Source organism: Nilaparvata lugens, chromosome 14 (genome assembly GCF_014356525.2).
Source record: "Nilaparvata lugens isolate BPH chromosome 14, ASM1435652v1, whole genome shotgun sequence".
In the NCBI taxonomy this organism is placed as follows: domain Eukaryota; kingdom Metazoa; phylum Arthropoda; class Insecta; order Hemiptera; family Delphacidae; genus Nilaparvata; species Nilaparvata lugens.
This window is the reverse complement of record NC_052517.1, coordinates 21,371,163-21,389,336: the sequence shown is the minus strand read 5'-3', so window position 1 is coordinate 21,389,336 and position 18,174 is coordinate 21,371,163. Positions and strand designations below refer to the sequence as shown.

The window sequence follows — 18,174 nt, the reverse complement described above, 5'->3', positions numbered from 1 at the left end:
TTTATAAAAAAGAGAATATTCATTACTTTTCCTCACTTCAACTATTTTCACATCATTCCAGGAACATTCTCATCATCTGTGTTGATAGAAAAGTTTTTACCAAGATCTTCAGACATCTTCTTCCAGTCATGAAAGTCCGAGGTTTCCATTTCTTTTACATGATAGGGTTCCCCTGTCTTTCTGGAAGTCTTGACAAGCATTGATACTTCACTGGGAATGAAAATGGGCCCACTCTTCAAAACTCTTTGCTTTTCTCTCTCAATACACGAATGGATGTTGTCTGCTTCATTCTCAGTGTGGCCGACAATCAGGTACTTATGAGTTATGGTTCAATTTGCATTGTTGAATACAAAATAGGTACATTGCAAAGATATACCTATTTTATTTTGTGAAACAGTATTATCACTGTAGAATATTATTCTTTTTTATTTCTACAGTTATCTTTTATGAATTCGTAAACACAGCTTGCAATTTCTACACCACCACGGTTAGCAATGCCCTCATGCCATAAATAACAAAAACCATTTCTTTTGGAACTATCTTTCTTTGAAATATCGGCTACAGTGAAGTTATAAGCATTCAATTTGGATTTGTAGTAAAATAGGGATGCTTTCCCCTGTGGTAACTGAAATACTGCCTGTAAGTCATTTACTGCCAACAGATGATCTTCATTATTTGTACATTCTCTTTTATCTTTATCTTTTTCAAGTCTTGACAGTGTAACTTCTTCTCGAGCTTCTTCTGGAGATCTTCTTTTTCCATCTTATCTTCCTCACTCATTAGTTTGAACTCCTCACATTTTCCACACAAATCTTTCTTTGGTTTAAAAAAACTGATATTGAATTTTGTATTGAAAATAGATTCATACAAGTGCTTTTTGACATATTTCAAGCCTTTTGTTTTTTTCTCTTCTACATAAAGGCGGTACATCATTGATAAGTTCAAACTACCCTCCAAGTACTCCTTCTTGGTTCTTGCCCTGCAATAGTGGGACTCAATGCGAGGGAAACTATTGATGTGTTTGAATACTGATTCAATCAATGTCTCATCAGTTTTTGTTTGTTTCCCATGCTTTCCCCTGCAATCTTCTCCTGTGAAACCATTTGCATCACTTTTTTTCAAAACAGTAGATATGAAATTATTTGAAATAGCAAATGTTGATCGAAACATTCTTTTACAAACACGCACTCTCTCATTATCAATTTCAAAGTGGAACATTGCATTGCATTTACGAGCGGTTTTTGAGCGTACATCATCATTGTTGAAAAGAATGAGTTTTGAAATGTAGTCTCTTTTTCGAGTAATGTCACCAAGTTTATAAAATTTATCAAACATTTCCCTTCTCAAAGCATTGGAGAATTTCAAATTACACTTGAAAATACATTTTTCAGTACATGGTAGACCTAGTTTTTTTTCTTCATGGAGTTTACCTAGTCTTGATACATAACATGCACCAGTGTTGACTTTCTTTTTCTTCAAATTACGTGCCCAGTTGTCTTCATTTCTAACACGCTTTCGAGTCACCTGCTTACCAGAGTCAATTGCCTTTTCAATTGGATTCTGATCTGTTTTCTCAGAATCAACATTTTCAATTATCACATTCTGATCTGTTTTATCAGAATCAACATTTTCAATTATTACATTCTGATCTGTTTGTTCAGAATCCAATTGAAAAGGCAATTGATTTTCAACACTGTAATTTGAATCAGAATCTGAGTCTGGGAAAAACTCAGGATCTTTATCGCTGTCATGAAAATCTGAGTAGTAGTCTGTACTATCAAAGTGCTCTAGGTCAGAACTTCTCATACTGTAGTTATGGTCAAGGACAGGTCTCGTGATTCTGGTTTCAGTAGAATTGTCACCATCATGCACTTGCATTGACACTACAGGACTTATATCACCATCTGAAACATAGAATGAGAAGGATACTCTTTTAATTCAGTAGTTAGATGGAACAGTACCGTTGATAATGTGAGTTAAGGACACATAATCTGATTCAGTATGTGAATGAAACATTGTTAGGTGAATACAGTATTAAGAGTGTTTCCCATTTATAACATTGACTTAAAAGTAACAAAACAATAATATTTATCCACTGCTTACCAATTGGAAATGAGTGGAGTTGTTCAGTCTGGTTGTCTGATTCACTCTGGATGAATTCAATTTGTATAGGTCTTGTGATCAGGGTTTCGGTAGAAGTATTGTCACCATCATGCACTTGCATTGACACTACAGGACTTATATCATCATCTGAAACATAGAATGAGAAGGATACTCTTTTAATTCAGTAGTTAGATGGAACAGTACCGTTGATAATGTGAGTTAAGGACACATAATCTGATTCAGTATGTGAATGAAACATTGTTAGGTGAATACAGTATTAAGAGTGTTTCCCATTTATAACATTGACTTAAAAGTAACAAAACAATAATATTTATCCACTGCTTACCAATTGGAAATGAGTGGAGTTGTTCAGTCTGGTTGTCTGATTCACTCTGGATGAATTCAATTTGTATAGGTCTTGTGATCAGGGTTTCGGTAGAATTATTGTCACCATCATGCACTTGCATTGACACTACAGGACTTATATCATCATCTGAAACATAGAATGAGAAGGATACTCTTTTAATTCAGTAGTTAGATGGAACAGTACTGTTGATAATGTGAGTTAAGGACACATAACTTAATCTGCTTCAGTATGTGAATGAAACATTGTTAGGTGAATACAGTATTAAGAGTGTTTCCCATTTATAACATTGACTTAAAAGTTACAAAACAATAATATTTATCCACTGCTTACCAATTGGAAATGAGTGGAGTTGTTCAGTCTGGTTGTCTGATTCACTCTGGATTAATTCAATTTGTATAGGTCTTGTAATCAGGATTTTGGTAGTATTGTCACCATCATGTTGTGTTGACACTCCAGGTCTGATTTCATCTTCTGTAAATTGAATGAGATTGAAACTCTTTAATTTATTAGATAGATGGAACAGTAGGCTACTGTTGATAATGTGACCAGTAGAGACCATATATAGTCCGCTTTTAGTACCATTTTATGTGTATGAAATTTTGTTAGGTTAATAGAGTATTAAGAGTGTCTTTTATATATTACATAGAATTAAAAGCATCAATACAAAAATATTCATCCACTGCTTACCAATTGGAAAAGTATGGAGTTGTTCAGTTTGTATAGGTCTTGTAATCAGGGTTCCAGTAGAATTGTCACCATCATATTGTTTTGACTCTCCAGGTCTGATTTCACCATCTGAAAAATAAAATAAAAGTTGTACTCTTTAATTCAGAAATTTTTATAAATGGAACAGTACTGTACGGTTGATAACGTGAGTAGTAGAGGCCATAATAATAGCCTAATCTGCTCCAGTAGTGTAATGAGTTGAAATTTGTTAGTGGAATGTAACATTTTTTTGTGTTGCCATACATAATAAGGTTTCATAATATTAGTGTTTTTATTTCGTGTTTTCGATTTTGTAAAATCATAAACTTTATAAACGTTTCAATCAAAGTGAATATAATAAGGAAAACCATGAGCAATATTAAACTTTGTACTATGTCGGCTGTGGAACTTCTTCGGAACTCCCCACAAATAAGCCATACACATACAAAACGTCAATAATATTAGCCTATATAGAACTTGAAAAAAGGTTAATTTTAATTAGTACCTTAAAATTGGTTTATGTCATCAACAGTGTATGCTAGGTTAAGTAAAGTTTTTTGTAACATCGACAAGAAGTAGAACTTTGATCAATGAACTTACCTTTCATTAGTTCTATTTTTGTTCCGTCTGCCAATTTTTTACAATTTCTCATTATTCTCAATGTTCTAGAAGAAAACATAGTCAACTAATTGCTCAATTGATGAAATAACGTGCTCTGGACAAGAAACTGTATGGTTCACGACAAGATTCATCATAAAACCTAACCTCCTTGCATAAAGCAGAATGAAAAACTGCTTATAATTCAAAAACAGCTGTGGGACATCTGAGGAAAAGCACCATCACACAGAGGAATAATTAGAGCAACACTGAAACAGCAGATATCCCATACTATATTTTGAGAAAAAGCACGGAGCAACACTAAGACAACAGATATCCCACTTTTTACTCTGAGAAAAACTACAAAGGAATACTAGAGCAATACTGAGACAACAGATATCCCACTTTCTACTCTAAGAAAAAGTACAGAGGAGTACAAGAGCAACACTGAGACAACAGATATCCCCACTTTTAACCTGAAATAAAATGAAAAATCAATGGAGTGTTACACAGGATATCTTCCCTATTTAATTAACTAGACGAGCTATCACAAAACCCACTATTGCACTGAAATCTTCAACTGCAATATACTTGAACACCATCATAACCTCAAAACACCAAAAATCAGAGATGTCTCACTGTTGCACTGAGGTAGCGATATCCTGCGATAATCTGAGTGTTATTTTCTTTGGATTATTTTTTTATTTTTGCAAATTACCTCCATTAATGTGTGTGTTTTGTATTTTGTGTTGCAGTATACATGAAGGTGGCAGCCGCTCTCTGTATAGTAGGCCTGGTGACAGATGTGATTGCAACCCTGCTAACAGGTCTGGGTCTACGGAGCAAGGACCACCGAACCAAGTACAAGTATTACAGAATAGCTGTCTACGTCATGATACTCTCATGTTAGTATTCAGAATCCTATTTATATAGTGTTGATACTGTATCATGTTGTGGTTGTTCTTGTTCTATAGTGAGGTCCACGTTGTAATGGCAGTGTTTGATTAGCAATGATATTGCTATCCTTGTCTATCATTCAACAAAGCAGATAGCGCTATATCTTTCTCGCCTTGCTCTGTTGCTAGATCGTCTATCAACAATGTAGAATTAATAATCAATTAACAAAATATTTCATCTTAATTATGAAATTGATGACAAATATTATTCCTTGCTTGATAATTGATCAATTTAAACGAGAATGAACATTTGATATTACATCAATAAACCTGTATCAGCTACTGTCTATAGAAGGCATTGACAAGACAGAGGATTGGCAACATTTTTCTACTATCATCCTCCACTGCCATTATAACGTGGACCTCACTTTAGGAACGAATTTGCTTATACATGTATGTGATAAGGAAATTCATGTCATTAGTGTATCAATATGGAATATGAGTTTGTATCAAAATTAATATGAAATTGAGTTGTTTGTATCAAGTTTGGTGGGTGATTTGATACGGATGTGAGTTGTTTGTATCAAGTTTGGTGGGTGATTTGATACAGAAGTGAGTTGTTTGTATCAAGTTTGGTGGGGCATTTGATACGCAAGTGAGTTGTATGTATCAAGTTTGGTGAGGGATTTTATATGAAAATGAGTTGTTTGTATCAAGTTTGGCGAGTGATTTGATACAGAAGTGAGTTGTTTGTATCAAGTTTGGTGGGGGATTCGATACGGAAGTGAGTTGTTTGTATCAAGTTTGGTGGGGAATTTGATACGGAAGTGAGTGTTTGTATCAAGTTTGGTGGGGGATTTGATACGAAAGTGAGTTGTTTGTATAACGTTTTGTTGGCGTATCAAATTTGTAAAATAAAAAGAATTGGCTTATACACGTAGGGGATAGGAAATTCACAAATGACGCATCATGATGGCTCAACTGATTAACTTGAAATTTTGCATACAGATCCTTAATTTACCAAGTATGGTTGTAGGCCTATTCTATATTGCCCAAGACTTCAGTATCTGCATCGGGGAGTCCGATCTCACTAGGCATCAAACCTGCATCATAATGTAGAAATCAATCTGAAAAAAGATTTCAGTACCTACATCAACTTTTCATTTTGTCAAGTTTTTGAAAAATGTGTTTGTTTTCTGTTGCAGTGGTGTGTGTCCTGTTAGCTCTTGTGGTCTATCCAGTCTTCTTTGCCACAGAACTAAATGAAGGTAAACAATTCTTCTTAATAGACACTTTCCGATTAATTCTGAAGAAACAGTGAGATAATGGTATTGTCTCTTAGGAGAGTGTTCCACATACTAACTGAATGCTCAACAAACAAAATGAATGAATAAGTAATATCTCCATATAGAGGGGAAATGAATGTGAAAATCAGCAGAGAAAATGTCCAGGAACACTAAAAGATACAAATTAAGGGCTAAAATATTGCAATATTTCTTGAAAATACCTTTTAAATCTAATATCCTTATATCTAATTCCCAGTTTATTTATATCAAAATAATATAACCTATACAGGTCTACATTTATATAGTGAGGTCCACATTATAATAACAGTGGAGAAAGATAGGAGAAAAGTGTTACTGAACCTCTGTCTTGTCAATGCATTCCATAGAGGGTAGCAGATAAAGGTTTTTTGATGTAATGTTAACTGTTCATTCTTGTTTAAAATAACCAATTATATTTTTTAATAATCTCATAATGAATTTACATTATTAAGATGAAGTATTTTGTTAATTAATTATTATTTCTACATTGTTGAAAGACAATCTGGCAACAGAGCAAGAAAGAAATAGTGCTATCTGCTTTGTTGAATGATAGACAGGGATAGCAATACCATTGATAATAAAAAATTCTGCCATTATAACGTGGACCTCACTATAGGAATTTTGAGGCACTGAAAGTATAACTCCATTCAAATAGCATCTCTATGAAGCAGACTGCTTACAGGGACAGTAGTAGCTTCCACTATTATGCTGAAGGAATGTGCAATTTAAAATATCTTGTACATTTGAGCTCCAAACATTTCTGATTGTATGTTCCCATGGCAGCTGGTGAAAACTACCATTGTCTTGTATGTAGGCATCTAAGCATTGAAAATAAGAAGCATGGTTGTAAGTTCTGTCAGAGTCAAGAGGGTTGTGATGATGGAAAGTTTATACACTATTTTTCATAAATAAATGGCTGGAGGGAAAATTTGTTGAAATATGGGATTGACACCCCTTTTTTGGAAATGTTCACACTGGACCTTTTCAATTAGATTTTTATTGTTATATCTCAACACTATGAAAATATCTAATCAATGTAAGAAATATCATAAACTGATTCAACATAACAGTATAATTAATTGAAACTTTACTCTCTTTTTGAAACTTTTTTTTTATTATCAATTATTATTACAAATTTGATTCACAAACATAAAAGATAGAATGGAGCGTTTTGCGATCAAATTCAAATATAACAAACAAACAAATTGATTACATTTGATTTCATATAAGTTTAACCAGACAAACAAGCTCTTTACTTGGTAATCTGATATTGATATTAATCAATATACAATATTGATATTACTATTATTGACATTGCAATACAACCAACAAACTGTAACATTAAATAATTAATTATTGTTTGATTTGCATCGTAATAGTAATAATATGTCAGACAAAAATAATCAATTACTTTTCAATTTACAGGTAACAGGACAGTATGGGAGTTTGGCTGGGCCTATGGTGTTGGCTGGGGAGCAGCCATCTTTCTTTTTGGTGCCGTTGTTCTGTTGCTGTGTGACAAGGAATCAGAGGAGATCTACTATAAGGAGCGCAAAGTTGCCGCCTAGTGCGCGGCGTCCCTGCCCGATGTTGTGCTGTAGCGGGCAGGTGAATCTGGCGCAGGAGGACCAAATTATGTGCTACAAAATTATGCTGCATCAGTAGAAAATACTGTGAAACCAACCAGAACCAATAGTAAAGTGATGGGAACCAATTGTAAACCGACAACAAAACACTTGTGATGTCTGAAAATATTGTGGACAAACTGACTACATTGAAGTGTGATGACAAAGTGTGAATCTGACCAAAAGTGGTATGACAAATTGTGGCAACAAAAAATTGTTGACAACTACAACAATATGTGAAGAACTAAAGCAAAGTGGGACAACAACAAAATGGTGTTAGTGTGGAGAAGAGTGTTGACAACAAAGTGGGGTGACAAAATGTAACTATAACAACAAAGTGTGTTGTTGAAACCATAGTTCGACAATGACATCAACAAAGTAGTATAGTGTGAAATGTCAACAAGGTGGGACTGCAACAAATTGTGACAACTATTAGCAGCTAAGTGGGACAAGTTGTGAAAAGTGTAATTTTTTCTTCAGTCATCAAAGTAACATATTAGCAATGAGTTTTAAAACATTACAACATTGAGGCAGTATGATTCCTGGAGTGACAGTTATTGTTAAAGATGGACTCATGAATATTGATATTGAAGGCTAGATCAGAGAAAGCAATTATTAGTATATTTATATTGATGGGAAATTTATGTTGTGTCTAAGCTTATAAGTTTTTGTCAGCACTGAAAGTAAGCTAACAAACTTTTAGGTTAGGTGTCACATCTCTTCAATAACAATTACTGTTTGTATTTTGACCCCAGCACAAACTTAAACTGATACAATTTCCATCTTTTGTTCTCAGGGATAGTTTTATAATGAGGAAGGGTAGTTCTTCAACACATCCTACTCAAATTTGTCTTTGTTTTTGTCAAGTTTGGGTTTCCATGCCTATGTTCTTCTGTGGTGTAACTTGAGGCAAACATGAATCAAGCTGGAATTGGAGTGCCGAAAAGGCACAGATTAATGCTTCAAATTAACAAAAAGTTGAGACAGATCTGCTGGAAACTTCCCCAGTATCAAAACAGTCTATCGCCTATTCATCAATATCAAGTTTTATCTGATTTAGGTCAAGTTTTTAGCACACTTATTAAATCTATAGGTTTAATGGTCCATCAACTGTAATAAGTGTCCTAGAAACCATGCATAGGAATTATTGTTTCATTCCAAAAGCATATATATTTATTTATTACAGCAGAATAGTTATTTGTGCAACTAGTGCGCAAAGTGACAGTTTGCTGCACCGAAAGAAACGTTTAGGCGAGTAAGGAATGGTTTGTTGAGTGCAGCAGAGGAACTTTGCGCACGTATTTCACATTTAATTTTTCCTACAGTTACCATTGAATATGAAAAGTGGGTAATTATGGGTAAAATTGCCTGGAATCCATCAAATGTTTTTCTGTGTAATTTTATTATTAAATAAAAACCTTAGTTTATTGTCAAATTGAATAATGTAGTAGTGTTTGAATGAAGATGCGGCTGTGTGCTGAATGTGGCACTGTGCTGTCGCTGTCCCCGTTGTCCTTCGTTATAATATATAATTTATTTGCCAAAAACAAAATACAAAAAAGCTTTACAAAAAATAAATATAAGTATATGCTACTGCACTTAAACCAAGATACATACATTTATTTAATTAGATACAATAACGAAATGAATAATAATTAGCGCGTTGTGCTTCGTTGCACCTCTGCTCACTATAGCAGCCACAGCAGTCACTGTTACCAACTTCATTTTCATTTTGCTGCACTGTTGCTCCATATAACCTACTAAGTATTTTGCGTTGCCATGTTGCAAATCTGGAGTGCAGAAAATTTTTTTCCCGCACTAGAGCGGAAAAGTGATTCTTTGCGTTCTGTAATCAGTGCAGGAATGGCCACTTTTCAACGTAACTGTAGGAAAATATTATTTTTTCAGTTTTTCCCACTATTGTTGCTATATTCTTCTCTTTCAATTTGTCACTACTATTTTGTGTTATAGTGAGAGTGAGATCAACTCCAAGCTGTCAGTATGTGAAGGATTGATGTTATACATAAGCTATATACTGTCTGTTTGGCGTCTCACTACAGCAGTTGGCAATATTTTGAATGTTTCTTTCAATTTGTTGGATTGAATATTTTTCTCAATTTGATTGGAAATTTGCAAAGTTTTCCAACTCAGATCTTGTCATTACACTTTCATTTGTAGTCTATTATTTATTGAAATAGTCTTACACCTCAAGTCTTACCATTAAACTTTAATTAATCGTAATAGTTCCAATCAAGATTAGGTGCCGGTTGCACAAAAGTCGGTTAAATTTTAACCGTGATTAATTCCACGAGAACCAATCAAAGAAGGCGTTTTTGAAAAGACGGCTTCTCTGGTTGGTTCTCGTGGAATTAATTAATTCTACAGTGATTAATTCTACAAGAACCAATCAAAGAAGGCGCTTTTGAAAAGACGGCTTCTCTGGTTGGTTCACGTGTAATTAATCACGATTAAAATTTAACCGACTGCTGTGCAACCGGTATTAGGAGTTTTAATTCAATAGATAGGCTACATGTTACTAATGTGTTGTATCTGTCATCAATATTTCAGTTGTTATTCTAATAGAAACCAGTATTGTTGTATTCTGCTTATGCACATGATTTAGTTTTTGTTAATATATTATAGTTTTTAAATATTATTGATCTTATAATACTATACAGTTCCTACAAAAAATAATTTGTAAATAACCCAAATATGTTGAACCATTACAAAATAGTGAGGTCCACGTTTCAATGGCAGTATTTTCATAATGTTCAGTATTAACTGTTCATTCTTGTTTAAAACAAGGCGAACAGTGTTGCCGATTTTCTGCCTTGCCACTGCCTTCTATAGCTGATACCCGTGTATCTGATGTAATATATATCAACTGTTCATTCTTGTTTAAAACAATCAATCATATTTTATTTGCCAAGAAAGTATATTTTTCCACAATACATTTTCATAATTGAGATTGAATCAATAAATTTATTTCTACATTGTTCAACGATCTGGCAACGTTGCGGAGCTGGAAAAAGATAGCGCTATCTGCTTTGTCGAATCATAGACAAGGATAGCAACACCAATGTTAATAAAAAATACCATAGAGAAACAATAGCGTGAGTAGATATCCCATGGTATAGGGCGTTTATGTCGCAACTTTTACTGTTACCTCAAGCTGATAGTCCACTTAATAATCGACAGTAATCGGCTTGAGCTAACAGTAGAAGTTGCGACATAAACGCCCTATACCATGGGATATCTACTCACGCTATTGTTTCTCTATGGTATTTTTTATTAACATTGGTGTTACTATCCTTGTTTATCATTCGACAAAGCAGATAGCGTTATCCTTTTCCAGCTCCGCAACGTTGCCAGATTGTTTAGCAATGTTGAAATAAATTTATTGATTCAATCTCAATCAAAGAGGAAATGTATTGTGGAAAAATACACTTTCTTGGCAAATAAAATATGATTGATTGTTTTAAACAAGAATGAACAGTTAATATATATATATATATATATAATATATATATATATATATATATATATATATATATATATATTAGGCTACATCAGATACACGGGTATCAGCTATAGAAGGCAGTGGCAAGGCAGAGAATCGGCAACACTGTTCGCCTATCTTATTACACTGTCATTATAACCTAGGTCTCACTATAGCTGTAATATATTATTTATTGATACCTCACTTTAAACTGTTATAATTTTTTGAATGAAAAGCATTGGTCTAATTTATAGGGATTGCTGATTCAGAGATGACAAACATTTTGCACCGGTTCTTGTGGAATTAATCACGGTTAAAATTTAACCGGCTTTAATAATAAGAAAACAAAGATATTGTCAACTTTCACTAAAAATTTATTAAAAACTTGACAATATCTTTGTTTTCTTATTATGGAGAGATTTCACAACATCACCATCAATTCTACTAATTTTATTAACCGGCTTTTTGCAACCGGCATTAACAGTTCAGAGTGATTCTTACTAAGCAAAAAGTCTCCAACATGAAGTTATAATATGAATTAGACTTGAAAACATTAATATTTTCTATCAATTTATTTATTCACTTCTACAATGAAGCACAGATTGGTTGAGAAAAACTAAGAATACCTTGTACTATTTCTCTCCTAAATTTAGGTAACATTAATGGCCAGTTTCCGAGCTCGGGAATTAGCTAAGTTCTAGACTTTAAAACGCTGGAGTAAGAAAATTGGGTTTCCAAAACGGGGCATAGTCGTAGTCATTGTCAAAGTCACGTTTGAATTAAATTTCAAAAAACTAGAAAATTAAACACAAAATGAAATAAAGAGAAAATAGTGTAAAGTTTCAGCTATTTTGAATTATTTAGAAATGTTTAATCTCGTCAAGGAAAAACGTTTCCAATTATAGAAATGAGAAAATAAAAACTGCGACTACTGTTATGAAAGCTGCGACTACGCCCCGTTTTGGAAAGCCAATTTTCTTACTCCAGCTGTTTAAAGTCTAGAACTTAGCCAAATCACGAGCTCGGAAACCGGCCCTTAAAGTCTGAAATGAGATATAACAAAAGATACCTTCCTTACTAAGATATTATTAATTTATTCATATTTGTTGATATTATTTCACTGTTTTATCATTTTATCAAAGTTAGTGCATCTTTTTCTAATATCTTCCTCAAGTCTTCCATTCAATGTTAATTTTTTCTACAGTTGATAATTTCATTCTACTTGAATTTATCTGTACCGAATATATCCTGTAGTGAGTTTTGTTTTGTATCAATCTATCTTCCACTTGTGATAATTTTTCATATTTTAATTATATTTCACTAGATTTCAATAGTTATTTGTGCAACTAGTGCGCAAAGTGACAGTTTGATGCACCGAAAGAAACGTTTACGCCCGAGCCGTAGGCGAGGGCGGAATGGTTTCTTGAGTGCAGCAGAGGAACTTTGCGCACGTATTTCACATTAAGTTTTTCCTACAGTTACCATTGAATATGAAAAGTGGGTAATTATGGGTAAAATTGCCTGACATGCATCAAATGTTTGTGTGTGTGATGCTCTTATTGATCAAAACCTTAATTTATTGTCAAATTGAATAAAAATGTTGTCCTTGGTTATAATATATGATAGTAATAATTAGCGCGTTGTGCTTGGTTGCACGTCTGCTCACTATAGCAGCCACAGCAGTCACTGTTACCAACTTCATTTTGATTTTGCTGCACTGTTGCTCCATATAACCTACTAAGTATTTTGCGTTGCCATGTTGCAAATCTGGAGTGCAGAAAAATTTTTCCCGCACTAGAGCGGAAAAGTGATTCTTTGCGTTCTGTAATCAGTGCAGCAATGGCCACTTTTCAACGTAACTGTAGGAAAAGATAGTTTTACAATATTTCAATGATATTCTACTATATTTCACTGTTAATCTACTAAGGGCGGGTGTCAGCGTTCGGGATTCAGCTAAGTACTACACTTTGAACAGCTGAAGTCAGAAAATTGGCTTCCCGTAGTCGCAGACCATGCTTAAATTAAAATCTCGGGGCACCGAGTGTTCGTTCGCATACTGACTGAATGCTCAACAAACAAAATGAACTAATATCCTCGTATAGTGGGGAAATGAATGTGAAAATCAGCAGAGAAAATGTTCAGGAACACTAAAAGATACAAATTAATTATTTTTATTTATTGTGATAAACAGAACACAAGTCTCTAAAATGATCGTGTTTATATTTCACAGCTGGCTATATGACGTCATCTTATGAATTTCGGGGATGCGATAGTTTGATTTTTCACATTCTCAATTTTTTACTATCCACAGCTGTTTCAGCCAAGGATGAATATTATCCTTTTAATGTCGTTCAGCGAGTTTTCCCAAGGATGAGACCTGTGCAATAGAATTTTTATATCATAAACCTACTATGCTCCAAATTTCGTGAAAATCGTTAGAACCGTTTTCGAGATCCGTTGAACATAAATAACCTGATATAAATGTAAATATAAAAATACAGAAATTGCTCACTTAATACTAGTAGTTCTGTGAACAGTAGACCTCGCGCTCAGTAAGTTACATTGACCTGTTGTTATGTTTTCTCAAAAATTAATAAATAATTTATCAATTTAAAATGTCTAGAAAAAATCCTAAATGAACATAGAGCTTTCTGTCCTATCGTACCGTGACGTGTCGTCCCGGAATGTGAGTGTGAGCGCTGTTATCAGGTCTGGCTGCAACTGTCTACAACGTTCATGGAAACATACATTTTCAAGATGTTCGATGTTTTTGAACGGGTAGTATTATAGTCAACTGTCTACTTACGTTGATGGAAAGATACATTTTCAAGATGTTCGATGTTTTTGAATGGGTAGTATTAAAGTCCACTAAACAGCTGATTTATGATGAATAATTCTATAGTCTGATTTTTACTCTAATATTGGCGTATGAAGGAGGCTCCTTTTTCCTTTTATATATCCTTGAAATGCAAAATTTCCAAATGCCTTGTATATACGTCGACGCGCAATTTAAAAAGGAACATACCTGTCAAATTTCATGAAAATATATTACCGCGTTTCGCCGTAAATGCGCAACATAAAAACATTTAGAGAAATGCCAAACCGTCGACTTGAATCTTAGACCTCACTTCGCTAGGTCAATAATAGGATTTCGAAAAAATTGAACACAAAATAAAATAAGGAGAAAATAGTGTAAAGTTTTAGCTATTTTGAATTATTTAAGAATGTTTCATTTCGTAAGGAAAAACGTTTCCAATTATAGACATGAGAAAATGAGATTATCATAAAAACTACAACTACGCCCCGTTTCGGAAAGCCAATTTTCTGACTCCAGCTGGTTAAAGTCTAGAACTTAGCTAAATCCTGAGCTCGGAAACCGGCCCCAAATGAATTTATTTTCTTCCTGTTTATGCATTTATGTAATGGGCTGTCATTTAACGCATTTTGTCACTGTTTTAAATTATTGCATTTAATACAAAAAACTCCTGTTTTATCTACAATTAGTTACCTCATTAATCAATTTTAGACTTCAAATCCTTTCAAACTTACTTCACAAAACTAAGCATTTTAAAAACTATTCTCTCCACATTTTAACATTACTTTGTAGTAAATATTCATTGTAATTTACTATATTTGATACTGTATCATGTGTGGTGATACTGTATCATATTGTGGTTGTTCTTGTTCTATAGTGAGGTCCACGTTATAATGGCAGTATTTGATTAACATTGGTGTTGCTATCCTTGTCTATCATTCCACAAAGCAGATAGCGAATGTATCAAATCAATATTGCGTATAAAGTTGAGATGATACTGTATCATATTGTGGTTGTTCTTGTTCCATAGTGAGGTCCACGTTATAATGGCAGTATTTAATTAACATTGGTGTTGTTATCCTTGTCTATTATTCCACAAAACAGATAGCCCTATCATTTTGTAGCTCCGCAACCTTGGCAAGACCGTTTTTAACAATGTAATTAATTGAGGCAGACAATCGGCAACGTTTCTCCTATCTTTATCCACTGTCATTATAACGTGGACCTCACTATAGAACAAGAACAACCACAACATGACACAGTATCATCTCAACTTGATACACAACACTCAGATTTGATACATTCGCTATCTACTTTTTGGAATGATAGACAAGGATAGCAACACCAATGTTAATCAAACACTGCCATTATAAAGTGGACCTCACTATAGAACAAGAACAACCACAATATAATGCAGTATCAACACAATATGATACAGTATCAAATCAATATGATACGGTATCATCTCAACTTGCTATAGTGAGCATGGCGTAGATAATATATTTGTAGCCAACCTGTTATTAAGATAATTTGGCATCAGTAGACACCCTATCCTGTAACGTCAGTCCACCTATCACACGCTGCCAATTCATTTATGAATTGTACTAACTTATACCTTGCTTAGTACAGTTTAGAAATAGGTTGAAATGTTATTTTTTTACAAACATCTTCATTGAAAATAAACCAGTAGTTGACAGTTTCTACTAAATTTTTAACTACTTCTCACTGTATAGTTGTTTTTATTGTACTATAAATATATATAACATTGTGTAAACAGATTAACATATATTATGCTGTTATTGTAATATTGTTGTAAAAATTATTTTCATTTCACTTCTATTATGATTTGTACAATATTATTTATTTATTGGTTATAAATTTATTTTGTCGTATATTTTGTTGTATTATTTTATTTGTCCACTTCATTTAGTATCCTATTTTCCCAACTAATTTATTGTGATTAGAGGTCACAATTTTATTTATTTGTTACCATATAATTTCATAAATATTCGTTTTTTGAGTTCGTACTAATTTGGAATCGAAATAGCATTGACTTTATATTGTCAGCATGAAATTCAATGGGCAGAATTTATGTTATTTCATAACAGATGCTGACAAATGAAAGTGAATCTGACTATAAAAATATTTTGGAAGGTATGATACGCTTAGCGTAAGAAATGTTATCTATATTGTATTATATATTATATATTGTGAAGGAACTGCTGTATGAATATAACTATGTATATTATGTGCATTCCTTGCACATATATATCCAATTACTACATATCTTTGTTAGTTGGTTATATTATAAACATATATTTGTAGAGTGGTGTTTGGAATATGATGGTGAATTATTAGTTCAAGTTTTACAGTTGGAAATAAATTGAAAGTTCCATTTGTTCAAATGCTAATAAATAAATAATTATTATTAAACGAAATTACAATTAAATGCTGTGAATCACCCCGAAGACTTCTGCTACTGCAAATATTGACAACAGGGTAAACAGCTAGATGGGATTTAAATCAGCGCTACTATACAACAATTTTGTTGGAAGTAATTTACTAAATTGAGCAAATCTATACTATAATAAAGGAAAGAACTGACTTATACAGGTAGGGGATAGGAAATTCACGAATGACGCAACATCACGTCTCAACTACTCAACTCATTAACTTGAAGTTTTGCATATACATTCTCAATTTACTGAGGATTTTCATATGCCTATTTTGAATTTTACAAGATTCCAGTGGGTCAGAATTTCAGTTTGTCAATTTTTTAATTGGACCCTTGTGGACCACGGGTTACCTGCTGGTCTATATCTAAAATATAATTAAGGAAAGAACTGGCTTATACAGGTAGGGGATAGGAAATTCACGAATGACGCATCATCACGTCTCAACTACTCAACTCATTAACTTGAAATTTTGCATAATATGCAAATCTATATTATAGATTCATAATTTTCCGAGGATGTTTATAGGCCTATAATAAGGATTTGAGCATTTTCAAGTTTTCAGTTTGTCTAAATTTAATCGATTAGTGCTTAAAACAGAACCTTGCAAAGGGTTATCTGCTACAGATAAATTTCCATCTAGCTGTTTACCCTGTTGTCAATATTTGGAGTAGCAGAAGTCTTCGGGGTGATTTACAGCATTTAATTTGGATTTTCTTTTAATAATAATAATAGTTTTCTGCTACTTTAAATATAATCAAATCTATTATGAATCTAAAATTGCTCAGTGTTGAAAAAAGTCTCAACCTCGTCAGTATTGCCTTGAAAAAAAATCAGAAAATGAACTCCAGTTGTAAATTAAATTCTCAAATTTTCACCAGTTTTGGATCAGATTCCACAAAGCACTATTCTATTCCAAGAAAGTCGTCAATATTGAAAATAACTAGTAGTTCTGTGAACAGTAGACCTCACGCTCAGTAAGCTACATTGACCTGTTGTTATGGTATCTCAAAAATTAAAAAATAATTTATCAATTTAAAATGTCTAGAAAAAATCCTAAATAAACATAGATCTTTCTGTCCTATATCGTACCGTGACGTGTCATTCCGGAATGTGAGTGTGAGCGCTGTTATCAGGTCTGGCTGCAACTGTCTACAACGTTCATGGAAAGATACATTTTCAAGATGTTCGATGTTTTTGAACGGGTAGTATTATAGTCAACTGTCTACTAACGTTAATGGAAAGATACAATAATTTTCAAGATGTTCGATGTTTTTGAATGGGTAGTATTATAGTCCACTAGACAGCTGATTTATGATGAATAATTCTATAGTCTGATTTCTACTCTAATATTGGCGTATGAAGGAGGCTCCTTTTTTCCTTTTATATTATCCTTGAAATGCAAAATTTCCAAAAACCTTGTATATACGTCGACGCGCAACTTAGAAAGGAACATACCTGTCAAATTTCATGAAAATCTATTACCGCGTTTCACCGTAAATGCGCAACATATAAACATTAAGAGAAATGCCAAACCGTCGACTTGAATCTTAGACCTCACTTCGCTCGGTCAACTAAAAAAGCTCCCCTAAAAAAAATGTATTAATCAGATTATTTTATAAAATTAATCAACTTTTCAAATCACCAACAAAATTTGAAAATGTTTTACAAAATTCCATCATCTTTTTCAAATTAGTTGCCAACTAAATCCAAACACCATTCTTTCTAGATTTTACTCATTGATAATCTCAATACACGCACAAACTATTGAAATTATCAATAACCTCTG

At 33.3% G+C, this 18,174-nt stretch overlaps 1 protein-coding gene across 1 annotated transcript in view; it reads left to right on the top strand.

Annotated features, from left to right (window-relative positions):
* The window catches only part of LOC111054674 (transmembrane protein 47), a gene marked incomplete in the record, with an annotated part of 13,206 nt that extends 4,395 nt beyond the window's left edge, over window positions 1-8,811 (top strand). The window contains 3 exon segments of the mRNA XM_039441073.1: window positions 4,539-4,677; window positions 5,874-5,936; window positions 7,419-8,811. Of these exon segments, the coding sequence (XP_039297007.1) occupies window positions 4,539-4,677; window positions 5,874-5,936; window positions 7,419-7,561 (345 nt within the window).
* Window positions 8,812-18,174: the final 9,363 nt, after the last annotated feature.